This window comes from Aedes albopictus, chromosome 3, assembly GCF_035046485.1.
Source record: "Aedes albopictus strain Foshan chromosome 3, AalbF5, whole genome shotgun sequence".
NCBI lineage: Eukaryota > Metazoa > Arthropoda > Insecta > Diptera > Culicidae > Aedes > Aedes albopictus.
The window spans coordinates 365381088-365400713 of record NC_085138.1 but is presented as its reverse complement, the minus strand read 5'-3'; the positions used below and the strand labels follow the sequence as shown (position 1 = coordinate 365400713).

The 19626-nt window shown below is 37.2% G+C and overlaps 1 protein-coding gene across 2 annotated transcripts; it reads left to right on the top strand.

Moving 5' to 3' along the window:
* The first annotated feature begins 9091 nt into the window (after positions 1-9091).
* Positions 9092-10763, top strand: LOC109432240 (AT-rich binding protein). Of its 2 annotated transcripts, XM_029876294.2 has the most exons (3): positions 9092-9558; positions 9624-9863; positions 10039-10763. In XM_029876294.2, exons 1-3 carry the CDS (start codon positions 9544-9546, stop codon positions 10591-10593), a joined length of 810 nt encoding a protein of 269 aa, XP_029732154.2. In that variant the 5' UTR covers positions 9092-9543; the 3' UTR covers positions 10594-10763. The 2 variants fall into 2 exon arrangements, with proteins under 2 accessions (XP_029732154.2, XP_019564110.3); XM_019708565.3 differs by having other exon boundaries at positions 9624-10763.
* The last annotated feature ends 8863 nt before the right edge of the window (positions 10764-19626 follow it).

Below are 19626 nucleotides of genomic sequence, written 5' to 3'. Positions count from 1 at the left end.
CAAATTACATTTTATTGTACTTACATTAAGTTTATACATCCGCAACAAACAAGCGATCGAACTTCCAATCAATTGATTTGCTTCAAACGATGAATACATTTCAAACTGTCTCCAAATACTCATTCAGTGTTGCCAGTTTCACAAACTCACCACAACAATACTCAAAAAACGTGATTCCAGGGGGTTCGTACATGTTGTGCGAACACCCCGCACAAATAATTACAGAGAGCGCAACCAAATTAAGGATATCAATGGAAAACAGAATTTATCTCGGAATGCAAATTTTGAGAAAAATAATTTTCAAGAACTACCGGAAAGCATTGTAAATGGAATTAAAAATTGTATGCCGGCCCATGAAAGATTGTACATCGAACATTCAGGCAACAATTTATTTTTACTAAATATTGCATCTGTTGCAAAGCCGAAAACAGTGATAAGATATTTACTTGATTCTGGGTCATGCTTCAACTTATTAAGATGGGATACTGCTTTTAGGATTGGAGTAGAAAACATCAACTATAATGATAAGGAGATACTTCGGGGATTTGCTAATTCCCAAACACGATCGATTGGATCAACGTTAGTTAAACTTAAAATAGGAAACTCTCATTATAATATTAAGTTTTATATTATTAAGAACTTATGTGTTCCAGGCATTATTGGAGCTGATTTTCTGAAGCAAAACACATTGTATGTTGGACCACGGTTCAAATATATTGCTTTAAGAAAAACTGATGAATGTACAAAATTATTAAATATGAATGAAAACTCCCCTCATACTATGAATTCATATAATATCAATAAACGTTTAATTAAGTCAGAAAAAGAATGTCAAACCGAATCAGTTAACTACAGCAACGCTGTAAGCCAACAACATGGGAAATTAGATTTAGCACACAGGGTGCATGAAAACAATTATAATAACCGCACAAGGATGGTTACAGAAAATAGTGTTTCATTCCAGAATAAATCTCAACAAAGCATAAGAAATGCAACAAATATTTTTAAAGATACCACAATGGGAAATACGAAACATTTTCCACATAACAAGTGCAACGTCGAAGACAAAAGAGATAATGCAAACAACATTAATATAATACATGATCAGAGAACAAATTTTACTGATAAACTGCCTATCATCCACAAGCAAACCTTGTAGAAAGATCTAACAGAGAGTTGAAAATATATTTACGGCAATTCATTGGCGGAGATCCTCAAACATGGGATCAACTTCTTCCGCATTTTACATTCCAATATAATACTACACTCAATTCTTCTACCGGCTTTACTCCATTCGAATTATTGTATGGCAGAGCCGCAAGAATTCCAAACTCTATCTACAGAATGAGAGATATGGAATTGACCTACTCCGATTATGCCGGCGAACTTAAATCTACCCTAAAGTGCTTTCACGATAAAGCACGTGATAATTTGCTCGTATCGAAACAAAAACGCAAGGAGATTTATGACAAACAATCAAAGGAATGGCAACCAATGTGGGGTGACATGGTTCTTGTGAAAGCCAACCCTACAGGTACCGGCCAAAAATTGCAATCATTATGGAGAGGACCTTATGAAGTGGTCAGCTTTCCTAGCGAACAAACAACTATCGTTAAAAACGGAAAAAGACTAGAAAAAGTTCATAATAACAGACTTCGAAAGTATAATGATTAATGAACAAATACAACTGCATGTAAATATGTAAGTTTTAAAATATATCTAACTGATTAAAGAAATATAAACGTGAACATATATATACATAAATATCTTTTATTTTGACAGAAGTTGGTCAAGCTATACGGTTTCACATATTTTTTTTTCAATCAATTCAATATATTTTCCATGAAGACCATTAACCAAATTATTTTTTTAATCCTATGTACATTATATATTATTCTTTAGATTATGATTGAAGCTATTTTTAAGTTAATATACAATAATTGCAATTAATTTAATTTAGCGTGGTAAAATAATAATAGTGTATATTAAGAACTAACACTGTAAGTAACGGATTAGTTTTAAGAAAAAAATAATCTATGCTAGAATAAGACAAAAAAATATAATATTTTAAATATTTAAATCAATACTTCGATAAGCTATTATTTAATTAACAATTAAATATACTACAATATGATACTATAGTAGTGTTTAAGTGACCTACCCAAATATTTAAGCTAAATATCTAGATAATAAAATGAGAGTTTCCATAATAACAAAGAATTTGAGAATATTCAACGGTTTTTATATACTAGTTTAATTATATTGCAGTAAATATGCATATACTGGTGTACATATAATTTTTGATTAATAAGTAACTTAAAGAATTTAAATGTATGTTTTAAATTAATAAAAACATTAAAAAGATTGCGCAAAAGCAATGAAATATAAAACTTATATTTTTTCACAAATCTCAATTATAATCAAGCAGAGACTTTCAAAATAAGACCGAGCAACGGTAATGGGAATAGTAATATACAAATGGGAAGCATACTATATTTTTTGGGAACTATAATTTCTTTGGGAAGATCCAATTACAAAATGTGGGATAAACAGACTTGAGGGGATAAAGCCAACACAAGAGATAAATTGAAAATAAAATCTGTACAATCAATGAAATTCTAATATTTAAATGCTGGACATACGTGGAAAAATGTGAACTACGGAAGTTCATTATCTAGGACATAATGATCCTTCATATTTTTGTTATAAACAAAGACATTATACATTGAAAGTTAACGATATGACTTAAAAGATTATGTGCTGAATAATTTTTAAAACAAATTATTGAATATCTGAGAAAACAATAAAACATGGGCCCATATACAAATTCATATGCATATTCAAAACAACAGACACAACACACTATAAAACAATGACAATAAAATGTTTGAGTGCGGATTAGTGTTGGTAAACTAATGAAAAACTAACTTATGAAGAAATATCACTCACACTCAATGAATACATAGAAATTTCATGTAGAACCACGCAAAATATTAAAAAAAAAGAAAATTGAATGAATAAATAAAAGTGAATACAAATTATTATATTATTTTTATAACAATCTTTTGAGTCTTGCCAACACTAGTGCTGAAGAGAGTATGATTGGACAAGGGGATCGCGACCCCGGAATGTATTTGTATGTATGCGAAAGAATGTATAACTCACTGACAATACACACACGACAAACTCAACAAATGAATTAAGTTTTAAATATAAAGGAAAAAAAGATAAACAATAATAATTTTCAAGAACGATATTTATCTATGCAGTTCACCAATGAAATTCAAACTTGTAAGACCGATAAGGGAAGTTGGGGGAAATCGGCAGCAAAATTCAAAAACAAATACAAAATGGTATGTAAGCCCAGTGCGAAAAGGGGATACTGGCAATAACCATAAAAAGAAAATAAATGGGGTAATTCAAGCATAATACACTATGTCAATAAAAAAAAATACGCAGATTATTTTAATACTGTCAAAATAATACTAATAATTATAATAATTAAACGTTTTGAAAAACGAGTGAAAATTTGTACTGTATTCCTTAATGGAAAAATTTGAAACATAAATAATGTATTAAATACAAGATCTAAGTCTCATTACAGGATTAAATCATAGTCGGAGAAATGAGAATCTACAGCATGGAAAGACGTTGGAAGACAGAAAATGATGAAAGCAAGAAATTGTCTTACAGGCTTAGACAATGGATATCCTACACCACCCATGAAAAAGCTGTGGAAAAGGGGGAGTATCCATCCAGATAAGCCCGAAAAAAAAACCGGAAAAGTGTAAGTATAATTCTAACGGAAAAGATGCATTTCTATTTTGGACGAGAAATGTTACATTCCATTGGAATTTCATTCAAATCGTGAATACTACTCAAAATTTGAATCAAAATCCCTTTACAAATGTACATTTTGTACAGATTTAAATCTCAAACATTAATTTCAACGCATTTCAAAATAGTGAAACAACAATCAATAATGGTCAATATCCCAACTAGAATGATTGAATCTTTAAGAGATAAGTAGACACATAAAATTCATTTTCACTTTCTTTTTGCGAGAGTCATAAAGAATGACAATAACTACTATGGGGATGAATAATCAGGGGAAAATATTTGTATATTACAAACGCGATCAATAAAGAAAAGAAACCCGGGTAGAGGTGAATGGCAAACCAAAAACAAAAGAACAACAAATTTTATTGTCATAACTTATTTTGTCATTCATGAGTTCTTCATGAAGAGCTTAAAACAACATGTGAATAGCATAATATGATATCATATCAAAATATGCCATTTGCTTGTCATTTTAAAATTTGGAAGAATAACTACTTAATGTCTTATTTTGCTATCATAACAAATTTTGCAATTGGTGAGATATTGTTGACCTTTTGCGAGTTTGATGAACTCGCAGTTTTGGCACTTATCAATAACAACATAATTACAAAATTTGAGTTTTGGTCATTCTAATGGTAAATTTTTATATTTGTTTGAAATTACTTTCCATCCAAAAAACTTATAAGTTTATATTTTGTTATTGGAATAAACAACTTAATATACCCTTCTTTTGGATGACAAGTGAATAACTAATTTTGATATTGTTCTATATTCAATAACTTAATAATGGTATATTTTGCAATTCTCAATCTTAATTTTTTTGTTCTTGGTTTACCATTGTAATGTCAAAATTTGACAATCTTTAGTTATTTTATCGAACAATGTCAGTTATTATTTTTGCCCTTTTGTCACTTATTTCAAACAAACCAATGACAAATTTTACCATTCAGTAATTCTTTTTGAATGGTAAAACTTGCAATTGTTTTGTAATTATTTTCTGCCCGGGAAGAGTTAGGTTTTACCGCTAAAAGTGACACAACACATACCTTGAGAGCTAGAGACATCATCATATCTTGAGTGAAGACATCATCATTTGCGACCGGCATACCGCGGGGTCGGAGGCAAGCAACATATCAGTCAATTACATGATCATATAAAAGAGCAGTCTTCGGAAGGTAGAGGGTATTGGATATTCTTTGGTAGAACGAGACCATCACACACGAGAAGGTGCACATATGGAAAGCGAGTCAAAACAATATTCATTATTCAAAAAATCATATCGTCAAAAGACGTTTATTGAAGCCAAATTATGTGCTTAAAGAGAATTAAGGGAGTTCTCAAACCATAGCGGAAATTTTCTGCACTGTAGGTCATTCGATCTATCATTTTTTTTTTTACGAATGCATTATACGATTAAAAAAACCAGAAACTGTTTCACGAACGATTTTGAAACAAAAAGTTTATCAACAAGAAAATAATTTATGCATCAGAGGATTCAATCTTCATGATCAACTGGAAGAGGTAAACGGGAAATACTTAGAAGAAGACAACATCTGTAAAAGTCACGATGAAATGGAGTAACAGTAAAATTGAATATTTCTTTGAGTGGAGCGGAAGTACATCTCATCCGTCTGAGGGACGATATCGTGACGAAGGAATATAGACGAAGGAAGTCCATACCTAACACCCAACGTAAGATATTCTATCTGACTGGACAAGTTTAAGTATGTGAACGTGATAAGCAGAACTGTGATGGAAACTTGAGGAACGAGAGGATGACCAATGAGGCGAAGGCGAAGGACAACATGCTCTCAAGCGTATCATACAACATGAATGGTAGAAAGGAAATTGTTTCAAAGTAAATTCCTAGTAAATTTGCAGAATTATTATTTCAGGAGTACATTGGTTACGATAAATTAATCAGGAAAATTTCGTCGAGGATAAAATACTACCAACTTTGTTAAGAAGAATTGTCTCCAAAGATATACATATTTCATTTCATTTTATAACCAATATCATTTTATAAATTCATGAATAATAATAATCAACGCTAACCGTTTGTATCTTCAATTAAAGATATCAAACAGCTAATTAACGAAGGGGATATTGAACCAACCATAGCCTAATTGATTAATTAATCATTCATTATTCATTAGTTATTTGCTTTCATTAACTGATCATTTGCATCATCATGAGCAAGACTCAAGCTAGGATGGTAGCTACCTACATACGGTACATTTAAATTATTGCATCATCATATGTGACATGCGCGAAAGCGAAATAAACAAATCATACGCGGTAGTTGGTCAGCGGGTGACCTAGTTTGCTTCAGCAGGTCTCTACCTGTTCTAGTTGGCATACGGTAAGCCAAAAAGAATGCATAACTACCGGAGTATAACATAATAAAACATGTGACTCATATAAGGAAGCATTCTAGTCGCTTCCAATTAGATACTAAATAAGAGACGCGAGCTTTCTCTCTCGCGCTTTTCGAAGTACTAGAATGTTGGTACTTTAGTAAAGAGAGCGAGAGCGGAGAATGTGACGCTAGGCGCTTAAGTTAAGTTAAGTGGGGGGAGAAAAAATAACCAAAAAATTGTAATTATATATAAGGTTTAAAATTTGAATAAAATGTTGAGTTGTAGTTTTAACAGGGAAGGTTTTAGTCGTCTTCTTAGTCGGATGACAAATTCGCCTTGACCACTCGGGACAACACGTGCATATGCTTTAAATGAACACAAAATGGTTCTGCCGTCAATATAAAATCAATATTTCAATAACAACTACCCTTCAAAAATGCCTAGTATCCAAAGAAATATACAACAATATTGGAAGAATTCAGAAGTTGAAAAAATATTACAGAAAAATGATTGTTTATTTTATTTCATTGTCATTTTCCAAAAATTTCTTTGGCGGATTTTTCATAAAATCAAAATGTTCTACAAAAAAAGCTTCAAATATGTTTATTTACCATTTTAGGATTGAGCACTTTGACTTTACGAATATCGATTTTTTTTCGGGATTTACGCAGGCAAATATTTCAGTAATTCTATAAAACATTTCCAAAAAAGCAAAAAATTCAATTTAGAAAACGTTTCAGATAAGTATTCTGGCAATAGTGTACATTGTTTCTGTAATTTTCACGAAAAAGTCTCCCATAGATTTCTCAAATAACATATTCCTAAGAAGTAATATTAAAATTTTAATGATAACACATTCCACCAAAATATTGTGAAGAAATTTCGTTAAAATTTTCTTAAATTTCTTATTCAGTCAGTTCTTGAAGATTTCGGCATAAAATTATGATATTATATAATTATAATAATTTATCGGCAGAGTCTTATAGTACACTTTCAATCGTGCTTTCTGATATCAGCTTGAACCATTAACGGCCAATAACTGACAGCACTTTTTGGCCATCCGCTATATAAAATACACACTTCTAGGGACCAAAACAGGCGAAGTCAAAACAAAAGATAGGGGAAAGATGCCACTTTTCAAACTTTCATCGTTTTCAATGATAATTAGCCTCATTTACTAGGCTTTCAAAGTGGTAACAGCAATATTTGCTTGATACTTCAGCAAAAATATTCACTAAACTAATACATTTTCATCGGTTTTCAGCGATTTTAAAAACTGGTTCGTAAAACGGAAGTGGTGCAAAACGGCCATCTGCCATGGGGTAAGATGCCACTTCATGAAAACGTTAAAAAAATTACGTCTATCATTTTTCGGGCATTCCGGCTCCCTTTGCCCCCTCTTTCCCGCTTTTATTAAATGCTCAATACATGGACTGTCAACCCCCCCCCCCCCACTCCCCGCTAAACGGTGGACGTCATACTTGAATGACCCCTAACATGGAAAGCGTAGACATCAACAACCATGCGTCTCCATGTGTGTCTCAATCTGCTTGGAAACACTTGGCTGGTAATAAAATCTCCAGTTAGCCTAGTGGTTAAGGCTATGGATCGCCAATCCGGAAACGGCGGGCTCGATTCCCGTTCCAGTCGGGAAAATTTTCTCGACTCCCTGGGCATAGTGTATCATTGTCATAAGATACAAATTCATGCAATGGCAGGCAAAGAAAGCCCTTCAAATTATAACTGTGGAAGTGCCCAAAGAACACTAAGTTGAAGCGAGGCAGGCCAAGACCCAGTGAGGACGTAGAGCCATAAAGAAGAAGAAGAAGAAGAAAATCACCAGAAAACCTTAATTGCAAGCACGAAAAACCGGAAGTTGCCAGTTTTTATTGGGAAATCAAAAGATTTTCCGTGGGTATGGCGGCCTAGCTTCTAGAAGAATGTTTTTTGTAAACATATCTTGACACCATTTACCTATAGCAATGGTCAAATCACATTGAGGAATGATTTTATGACTTGAGCCATTTTAACCTATCTTGGCATTTTGGGCTTTGTTCCCCTATAACTGCATAGATCGAACTCAGACGCCCTAAGTCTTGCACGAGAGTCGACTAATAACAATACGGATTCCTCATAAACTTTCGACATTTTCACCTCTCCCTACCAATAGCAATCTAATTAACACAACAATCTCGTAGCAATCTATCTACGTAGGTCAACATGTCAATGAGCCCCACGGCCCCCAACAACGTGACCAATGCTAGCGTTCACTTTCAATTTTTCCCGTTCTAAACTCCAATTTGTCTGCACGGTTGTAGAAGTCGTTGATCCCTCCGAGCATCGCTGCAACAGCACACAGAACCAAACCAGACGAGGTCACTGCAAAAGATCACCACTGGCACTCGTTGCAGATCCAACAATTATTATGCACGCCACCACCCACCTCCCGCAACCGTTTCCAATCAGTTTGGGGTCGGTGGGTCGGTAGTTGCAACCAGTCGTCTGAGGTAGGCACGGGCCTGATTGGGAAAAGATTGAACTTTGTGATTGAAACTCGCTTCGGGCTACTAGTAGGCCAACGACGGACACCGTACCTACCCTCGTACAGTGGTTCATATTGGTTGATTATTTGGACTGAACAAAACTCCCGGAAATTATTTTCACAACCCTACGAAGGGGAGACTTTCCCTTAAGAATTCTTCTTCCAAAATCTGATTTGGAAAACAATGAGCAGAAAGACCACTTTGAGACCACTGTACCTCTGCACCGCTCGGACCACGAGTCGCGGTATATCAAGATTTATTGCTTCACTTCCGCTCGACGCCACCAGTAACCGATCGAACAGCTGACATTTTGCCTTATTGGGGGCTCCAACACTACTAGGACGGACAGGGGGAGCAGATTTCAGCACACGCGAAGCGTAATTTGGTCACCTCATTTGCGGTGCTAAACGACGCGTCAACGGCACCTACCGCGCTTGAATTATTCATGCGCGGTCGATGATCTAACTGAGGAGGAGCTTTCCGGGGAGAGCTTGTGGGTAAGCTTGGTTCGTTCGATACCTCCAAGGTGATTTGTTTTCATTCAGAGCATCGACCGATTGCCCGACGCACGGACGGAAGAAAGCACACGGACCCGTCCTCGTAGTCGTCGTCGCGACATGGTTTTTCGGGTATTGCTGCAATTGAGGAAATGTAGATCAACTGCCGAAAACGACCAACTGCCCCCAAAACAGCGGGGGCGGTTGATATAAAGACTATCGTGAGACCGCGATAGGTTATCAGTGTAGTTTGTGTTTCCTCGGTGCAGACAGAGTGTCCATTAGGTTGGCACTGCCTTCAATATGTTACTTAGACTGGTGAGTTGTTTTGGGATTTATAGTGTTCTAGATGACGAGAATTTCTGTGTTCTTCCCAATTCCAGACGATTTTGGCTTGTCTGGCAATTAGCAGTGCCACAGCAGAGCCTCAACTAGAACATGCCGCTGCGTATGGATACGGAGCGCACCTGTTCGGCGGGATCAACCCTGAGCTGTACACTGCAGCTAGAGCGATGGCCCCGGTGCAGTACGCCTCCAGCGTGCCAATGGTGTACGCCAATCAGCTGATGGCAAGCCCGCCGTACAGGGCCAGCGCTCCGCTGCAGTACGCAGCCTCCCTACCGGTAAGCTACGCTGCCCCTCAGGCTTCCCTAGCTTACAGCAGCCCGTATGCCTCCCATCATCCACATGCTCATCTGGCTTACGGAGTGCAGACTCCGCTGACGGCTAGCTACGCGGCTGCTGCAGCTGCGCCCTCGACCCAATTTCACAACCCTACCCAATACGCTTCGTACGCAGCCGCTCCTGTACACGCCGGACACGCAGCCCTTCTGGGATCCGCCTCTGCATCCGCACCATCATCATCATCCCTCAATTACGCCGCTGCTCTCGCCAACGCTCAAGCTTACGGAGGGAGTTCTGCCTACGCACAGCAGCAGCAGCAGCAGCAGCAGCAGCAGCAACAGCAACAGCTTCAGCAATATCTTCAGCAACAGCTTCAACAGCAACAGCATCAACAGTCACACAATCCCTTTCACCAACAATATCTTCAGCAGCAGCAGCAACAGCATCAGTCCTACCAGCAGCAGCTGGACGCCGCTTTTGGGCGGTCTGCCGCTGAGCTCTACGGTCGAGGAGTACCATTTGCATTTTCCGGCGGCAGCCAAGTGGCGTCCAGCGCTGCGAGCTCGGAGATTGCTCGCCAAATGGCCATTCAACTTTCTCCGGGTTACCAGCAACAGCAGACGGCATCGGCTTACGGGGACGCACGCTCGCAAGCTCGGACAGATAGTGAGTAGGATCCGCTGGCTGGAGAAGTACCTGCACGTGGTGCACTTCCGCCGGAGGCACTAGAGCCTGAGGGGAAAACGTCTTCCCGGACTGGACTGTCTCTATTAAGTCATGTGTGTTTGTGAATGTATGTGATAAATGTGTAATTATTTATTTTGATGTAAAATAAATCTTTATAGCTAGATATACAATATAGAGGAATACAATATAGCAAAAATAGTAATGTAAAGTTATGCGATGAAGTATAGAAACTTTTGTTATTATTCGATTCGAAAAGTCTTCAATTATTTTCTACTTTAACATACTTGAAGGCGCTCTCGCCTTGATACTATCACTGGAGATACCCCTCGAGGTGTCTCTGTAAAAAATTCTGAAGAGAATCCCTGAATTCTCTTGAAATTCTTGAAGTAATTCATAAAAATCTTCAGTTAACCCTGAAGATATTCTTGAGTGCATCCCTGGCAAAGATTTCTGATACTTCTGATGGAGCACCTGAATGATTTTTTGAGAAATTCCGAGAGGAACTTTTGAAAAAAATCACTAGAAGAGTTCTTGGACAGTCCCTGGAAGAAATTCTGAAGCAATCCCTGAAAAAATCCCTGAAGAAATCCCTGGAGGTATCCCTGGATGAATCCTTGAAGAAATTCATGAAAGAAATTCTGAAAGTATAATTGAAGGAATTGCTGGATGAATTCCTTGAGGAATTCCTAGAAGAATTCCTAGAGAAATGCTGGAAGGAATCCATGGAGAAAATTCTGAAGACATCTTTTGGAGAATCCTCGGAGGAGTTCCTAGAGAAATTTCTGAAGGAATCCTAGGAAGAATTCCTGGAGGAATGTCTCCAGGTATCGCTGAAGGAACGAGTGGAGCATTTCCTAAAAAGGAATGTTTGGAGGACTTCCTAAAGAAATCCGTGGAGGAATCCCTAGAGAAGAAATTCCTGAATAAATTTCTTGAGAAATTACTGGAGGTATTCTTGCAGGAATCCCTGGAAAAACCTAAAGAAATTCGGGGAGAAATTTTTAAAAGAATTTCTGAAGGAATCCCTGGAGGAAATTCTAGAGAAATTCCTGGTAATTCTTGGAGGAATTCTTAAAGTGTTCCTTAAGAAATTCCTGGATAAAATCCGGGAGGAATGCCTGGAGGAATCCCTGTAGATATCCTTTGAGAAGTCCCTTGAGGAATTCGTGGAGGAATCCCTGGAGGAATTCTTGGCAGATCTCCAGGAGGAATCTCTAGAGATATTCTAGAAGGAACTCCTGAAGAAATTCCTGGAGGAATAACTTGCAGGAATCCGTGGAAAAAATCCTAGAGGAATTCGTGGAGAAATTTCTTAAAGAACATCTGGAGGAAACTCTGGAGGATTTTCTAGCCAAAATTCTGGAGGAATTCCTGAGGAAATTCTTTGGGGTAATTCCTAGAGGAGTTCTTAAAGAAGAAGAAATTTCTGGATGAAATTCGGGAGGAATGCCTGGAGGAATCCTTTGAGAAGTTCCTTGAGGAATTCGTGGAGAAATCTTCAGAGATATTCTGGAAGGAATCCCTGGAGAAATTCCTGGAGTAGTTCCTGAAGGAATCATTGAAGGAAATCCTGGTGGATTCTCTGAAGCAATTCCTGGAGGAATCTCCAGGGAATGCCTGGAGAAACTTTTGGACAAATTCCTGGTTGAATCCCTGCAGGAACTCCTTGAGAAGACCCTGGAGGAATTCCTGTGTGAGTCCCTAGAGGAGTTCTGAAGAAATTTCTGGAGGGTTTCCTGGAGATAGCTCTGGACAAATTTCTGACTGGGGTCCTGGAACAATCTCTGGAAGAATTCCTAAATTGAAATAGAAATAAACTAAATAGAAATAAACAAAAAAAAAAATATGCAGAATTCCTGGAGGAATCCTTGAAGGAATTTCTGGAGGAATTCTGTGGTGGAATTCCAGGAACAATTCCTGGAAGAATCTCAGGAGGAATCCCTGAAGGAACGAATGGAGCATTTTCTGCAGGAATGCTTTGAGGACTTCCTAGAGAAATCCCTGAGGGAATCTCTAGAACAGAAATTTCTGGAAAAATTACTAGAGGAATCCCTGGAGAAATCCTTGGAGAAATCCCTTGAAAAAATCCTAAAGGAATTCGAGAAGAATTTTTTGGAAGAATTTCTGAAGAAATCCCTGGAGGAATTCCTGCAGAAATTCTTGGGGTAATTCCTGGAGAAATTTTTGGAAAAATCCTTAGAGAAATCCTCGGGGAATTCCTGGAAAGATGAACTCTTCGAAGAACTCCAATGAAATCTCTAGAGGGACTCTAGAAGTCATCCCTGGAGAAATTTCTGAAGAAATTCCTGGAGAAATTCCTGGAAAAATGCTAGAGTAATTTCTGGTGGAATTATTGGACGGATTTATTTTTCGAGTCCCTGAAGCCATTCCTGGAACAATCTTGAGGAACGTCTGGAGGAATTCCTAGAGGAATCCTTGGAGGAATTCTGGAGGAATTCCTTGAAGTATCACTGGAACATTTCCAGGAGGAATCGCTGGAGGGGTTTCTGAAGGAATCCCTAGAGAAAGTCCAGGAGGAACTTCTAGAGCAGCGGTTTTCAGATCGTGCACCGCGGTGCACTTGGTGCACCGCAAAGTCTCGACAAGTGCACCGCAAGACACATCAAAATCCTGCCATCACTATAACGAACAATTTTCGAAAATACCTTGTCCACTGCAAAACGAAGTTCCCAACTATCGCTATATAAATTTCCAAGGCTCTTGCCGAGGGAGAGTTTTGATTACTCTTGATTAACCAAAAGTCAAAACCCTTCCAGGCATTTTCAAAGAAATTTACCAAAAATCTCGTGAGAAATGTAAGAATGATTTTTTGATAAATCCGGCAAGGATATTCTACCATCAATTATTTTACAAGGAATCTGTAGTGAATCTTCAATAACTTCGCTGAAAATCTCAAACAAATTCGACCTGTATTGCTACAAATTCTCATATGACCTGGGAAAGGTCCTATTCATTCGTAGTAAACACTGACAAGTTATAAAAAAGCTAACCAATGCTATACCGTCTACCCCCGTTGGTTTGACCGCATCTAATCTGAACACTTTTTAATTTGACCCCCCACTAAACTGCACATCGTTCAAACTGAAAATGATTCAAACGTCATGAGCAGAATCTGAAACGGTGTGAAACAGAACGCAGGATTAAAACAAAACAGCAAACCACCCTTGGGGTTACTAGAAGTTAAAAACTGGTTGGTTTACATGAGGAGTCGTGTAAACAACAGGGCTTGACGGTTATCATTTCAATGGAAACAGTATTTCAACATATATTGTTGCAGCAGGAAGGCACTTTGAAAAATATGATAGCTTTTTTAAGAAACTCTCAAATCGGATTCTTTTACTATAATGAATAGGTGCACCGCGAAGCAATTCATTTCCCAAAAGTGCACCGCGAGCCAAAAGGGCTGAAACCCCCTGTTCTAGAGGAATTCGTGGAAAAATCTCTGGAGGTATTCCCTGATGAATCTCTGCTGAAATTGCCGGAGGAGTCCTTTGAGGAAAAAATTTCTGGAAGAATCCATAAAAGAATCTTTGGAGGAACTCTTGAAAGAACCCCTGGAAAAACCTGCAGAGCGATTCTGGAGGAATTTCTTGTGAAATCTCTGAAGCAATTCCTGGAAGAATCTCTGGAGGACTGCTTATAGGAATGCCTGGAGAAATGCCTGGAGGAATTTCGGGAGAGTGCCTGGAGGAATTCCTAGATGAATTCCTGGAGGAATTGTTTGAAGTATCACTGGCACACTTCCAGGAGGAATCCCTAAAAGAATCGCTGGAAGAATTTCTGAAGGAGTCTCTAGGGGAATTCCTGGAAAAAATTTCCAGAGGAACTCCCGGATGAAATTCTTGAAGAATTCTTTGAGGAATATCTAGAGGAACTCCTAGAAGAATCTCTAGAGAAAATCCTGGATGAATTCCTGCAGGAATTTCCAGAAAAAAAAACCATAAAAGATTGTTTAGAGAAAATCCCCGGTAGAATTTCAGGTAGAAACCCTGGAGGAATATCTGGAGGAATTTTTCCTAGAGAATTTCGGCTTGCAGTCTGATAGATTGTGTGCCGACGTTTCGGTCCGGCTATTGGACCATCTTCAGGGCTCGATCTGGAGGAATCCCTTTAGGAATTCATGGATCAATCTCAGAAAAAAATACCTGAAAAAACCTGAAAATCAGAAAAAAAAAAAAAAACCTGAAGAAACCCCATGAGGAATCCCGGAATCAATCCCATGAGAAATTCCTTGGGAAAACCCCAGGAGAGCTTGTTTAACGAATTCTTGAAAAAAAAATCTGAAAAATATTTGAAGAAATCTACGTCTGCAGACATTTCTGGACGAATTTTTGAAAGAATCCTTCGTAGGCCTCCTAAAGGATTTTTTGTACAACATTTATAAGGAATTCTTGGTAAAATTTTCGTAAAGAACTATTGGAAGAAATTCCTACAGAAATACTTTGAATAATTCCAGATGGAATTATTATAGTTATCTCTAGCGAAACTCTTGAAGAAATATACGGATTCGATAACAAATTTTCTTGGAGATTCCTTCAAAAAATCCTTATAAGGTTCTTTCATGAATTTGTCCAAGCATTCCAGGTCCAAGCAAAGCTTCTATGAATTCATTCCAAATTAATCCATAGATTTCTTCAAAACTTACTCCAGGAATTTGGTCTTAAAATATTCCATGGTTCTTACGAAAATTCTTCCAGCTTTTTTTTTCTCAGAAATTGCTCCAGAGCTTCTTTCTTCAAATGTGCTTTCTCCAGGAACTCTTTATTGCAGATTTCTATGGTTCCTCTTGAAATTCTACCAGGAATTTCTTTATAAATTCTACTCAGGATTAACTCAAAAGTTCATTGGAAATTATTTCAGAGATTAAACTATCTAATACCTACATTTTTGATTTTGATCTTATTATCACTTTCCGCCAAGTAGAATCTTTTTTTTTTTTCAATTGCTTTTTATTCGTGAGTTTCAACTAATGCTATTACTTTACATAACTATAATCGATTTAAAGATTTCGAGATTTAAAAGGACAAAATTTTGAACCCCTAGAAGCCTATTTGGGATAATCGTTTTTGTTTTTGTTTTTATTCTAGGATTTTTTTTCTAGTTGCTTAGGGATTTTTGCAGACGCTTATCTGAGCCTGTCCATATAATACGTTCGTAAACTTTTAAGGGGGGATAGGGTCTTTGGCGAAAGTATACACTCCATACATATGTATTTCTAAATTTTTTCATAAACAAAAGCCTACGAGGGGAGAGGGGGATTCTGAGATGGCCAAAAAATAATCTACGTAGTTTATGCGTTTCTCCAGGTATTCATTTTTTTTAGGAATACGCCGACATATTCTTCCAAGAATACTTTCAGAAAATCCTCCTAATATTTTATCAAAGGATTTCTCCATAAAATTTCATATAAATTCTTCATTTTTTCTAGGAATTTCACCAAAGATTCTCCGGGAAGTTTCTCCAGGAAACTCTTGAGAAACTCCTCTTTGGATTCCTCCAAGAGTTTCTGCGGATATGCTTCACTACCAAAAGCTATTGCATCCGAATGTGAAGCTCTGCCGTAGATCACATTCGTTTATAGGAAAACTTCTTTTTTTTTGGGTTTTCAAAAATTTTCTTTTCAAATCCTACAAGGATTGCTTGGAAATTGTTTCCAAAGTTTATCCAAAGAAATATTCCATCAGTGATTTTTGCAGAAATTTCAACAATGATTTCTTAGAAATGGCTCTTGAGGTCATGTCAGTGATTTCTCACTCACATCCTTAAAAATCCCGGAAGAGTTTGTTCAGATATTTCTCCAGGGATTTTCAAGTTCTCCAGAAATTTCTAAAGAAATATGTGAGGAATCCATAAGGGAATTTAAAAAAACGCTTTAGAATTGTTACAAGAAAGCCGAATTCGTGAAAATGAAATTTATGAAGATTCCCTGATGGATTTTTTGAAGGAGTCCTTGGAAGAACTCCTGCAGTCTGCAGATACCTGTGAAGGAATTTCTTATACAATTTCTGAAGGGATTTGTACACAAAAACTCCTAAAATACTACCTGGAGAAATTTATCAAGGGAATCCTGCAGAAACAATTAAAAAATCCTGGAAGCATTTCTTAGAGAACCACTGAACGCAAAGAAAAATAATGTTAAATCTATGAAATAACACCTGTAAGAACTAAAGAACTCTCTGCAAGTATTCAAAGAAAATTTTCTTGTAAAATTCAATGGGAACAGACTTTGTAGTAAGAAATTGTTGAGAAACCTTTGGGTGAAAATCAGAGATAATCCCCGAAGAAAGGTCTGAATATCTAAACCAGTACCTGGAGGAATACATGCATGAAAGAACTATTGAAGAAACCCCTGGAGGAGCTGTGGAAATTCCTGGAGAAAATCCTAGAAGAATTGTTTGAAAAGTTTAGAAAAAAAATCCCAAAGAAAAACTCCTCAAAAAACCCGGACAATGTTTCTGGAGGAAATCCTTTAGAAATATTTGAAGAAATGTATGATAGGATACAAGCATGTGGTTATGCAGCAATTCTTGAATGAATATCCTACAGATTGATCCTTTAACGAATCCTAGGAGGAAATGTGAATGAAATTTTTGAAGCATCCAGGAGACTAGGCTAAAGGTAAATCTTTTGAGAATTATCTCGAGAAACTCCTGAAGAAGTACCACGGAAAATTCATGAGAGAATTTCTGAAAGAATGTCTGCAGTCTCTGAAGATGTTTTCAAAGAAGTATCAATGAAATTTCAAAGTTTTCAAAGAATTCAAGGGTGCATTTTGAAGGGATACTAAAAGAGATTCAGCGGGAAGCTCCTTTCTGTAAACACTCTAGATTATTTTTGAAAAATCCTCAACGAATCCCCAAAGGAGTTTCCGGCGGTGTTCCTGGAAGTAATCCTAGAAAATTATCTTGAAATTTCAAGAGAAATTCTTGCGGAAATCATAAAAAGAGTATGTGCAAGAAAGTCCCCTACGAGATAATTACAGAAAAAATCGTGTAATAATAATGCATGGAAGGGTTTTCCCGGAATAATTAGGCGCAATAGTTAAGTCATTTTCTTGGGGCGTACCAGTAAAGGGAGTACTGAAATTAGGAATCCTTGAATAACCAGCTCTGATTTTACCACGACAGCACTGGAGAAATGTTGGGTGATCTCTAACTGTTAGGAAATTTACTAATACATGCTAATATCTGGCCTCTTCCTTGCTGAAGCTGCATACGTAATCGTCAATTACACTAGTTTACAAAATAAAACGAAAGTCGTGAACTTCTGTCAACGACCAAAATTTTTGAAGCATAATTTAGCGCTGATTTCGAAACCGTGCTTCAAAAATTTTAAGTAGAACAGTTTTTGAGTTTTAGCTCAATATCGGGTTTTACAACTTTTAAAAATATGGAATTTAATAAAATTCAAATAACTTGCGTTTTGTTCAACCAATTTTAAATCTTTTTCCATAAATTCAAAGCTGAATATAATACCATTCGATCATCTGAATGCAGGTTTCGCGTCAGATTGATGAAATTCAAGATATATGCGAGTTTTGGGGACGATCTCCTTAAATTTCAGCAAAATTTTCAAAAATATATCAAGTTATATATTTTTTTCTATAAGAAAAAAAAACAATTGAAAAACTCTTTCTCAACGTTTATTTGTCGTATCATATGTGGGCGATTTACAGTAAAAAATTCAGCTCAATCGGAGCATTGGTTACGGAGAATGGGATGTATGAAGTAAGCGACATTGCTTAAAAATAGAACAAAAATCGATTTCAAATCATCAAAGTCGAAAGTCGAAAAAATTTCCGCTCTACTGTAATTTTTTTCCTTTGCGTTTTAGAACTCAGGGCATGATTCTACACCAAAAACGATCATCAGTTTACCGAGTTCAAAAATGCTGTAAACTAGTGTTATTTGAAGTGAATTATTAGATTGTTATCATATCTTATCAGGACATCTAATAGAATCTATGACAAATAGTTTAAAAAAGGTGGAAAAGTTAAAATTGAGGCGAAAAACTTAATAATTCTGGTCAAATAGCTCAAATAACACCTAGAGCGCATTATCCGCCTTCATAACTCTTCGGCATCTGATTTATGACACACTGAATCCCATTCAAGCGTAATAGATCCCCATTTCGACGCTCACAATTGATTTCCCACGGTGATACCGAATGAACCGACCTGCGCTTGGTCAAAGAAGCCGAATTCAATAAGCAGCATGTTTGCGCACTTCTCTATCGCTTATTTATTAGATAATGTGTGTCACTCTCGCGGAGGACAGCAATCCAGATTACGGACCCGCTGGTTTCCTTAAGGTTGTGTTGACAATCATCTGTGTTGAATAATAAAACGACAGCCAGCAGTAGCGGCGACAACAGCATCGCGATTCCATAATTTATGCTACTTCGAAAATCTACTTAAAAATTCATGACATGCATCCTGTCTCCTCGAGTCAACCTGCCGAGTATATCGGGCGTCACATAACAAACTTGCAGCTTGGTAGTCAACTGATATATGGACTTCCAAAAAGTAGGTTTTGGAGCTTCCAACTACTGGGAAGATGAATAAGAAAATGAAAAACCTGTCGACGACATGTGTCGCAGTCAGTGGGACAAACGGAACGAAACTATCTAACTCCTTTATTAGATATGATTTTTTTTGTGTTTTGGATATTATGTAAAAACGGTTATCTGAACCGGTGCCGTTGGGTTTTTGATAGCAAAGACGACAGAAAATGTGTGAGATATGTTTGCAAAAAATAAAGGTATACGTTCGAAAGGTTTTTGTTGGTCTAGAGTTGACAATACCCTCTCTCTCTCTCTCTTCTTGGCGCAACGTCCTCACTGGGACAAGGCCTGCTTCTCAGCTTAGTATTCTTATGAGCACTTCCACAGTTATTAACTGAGAGCTTCCTCTGCCAATAACCATTTTGCATGTGTATATCGTGTGGCAGGCACGAAGATACTCTATGCCCAAGGAAGTCAAGGAAATTTCCTTTACGAAAAGATCCTGGACCGACCGGGAATCGAACCCGTCACCATCAGCATGGTCATGCTGAA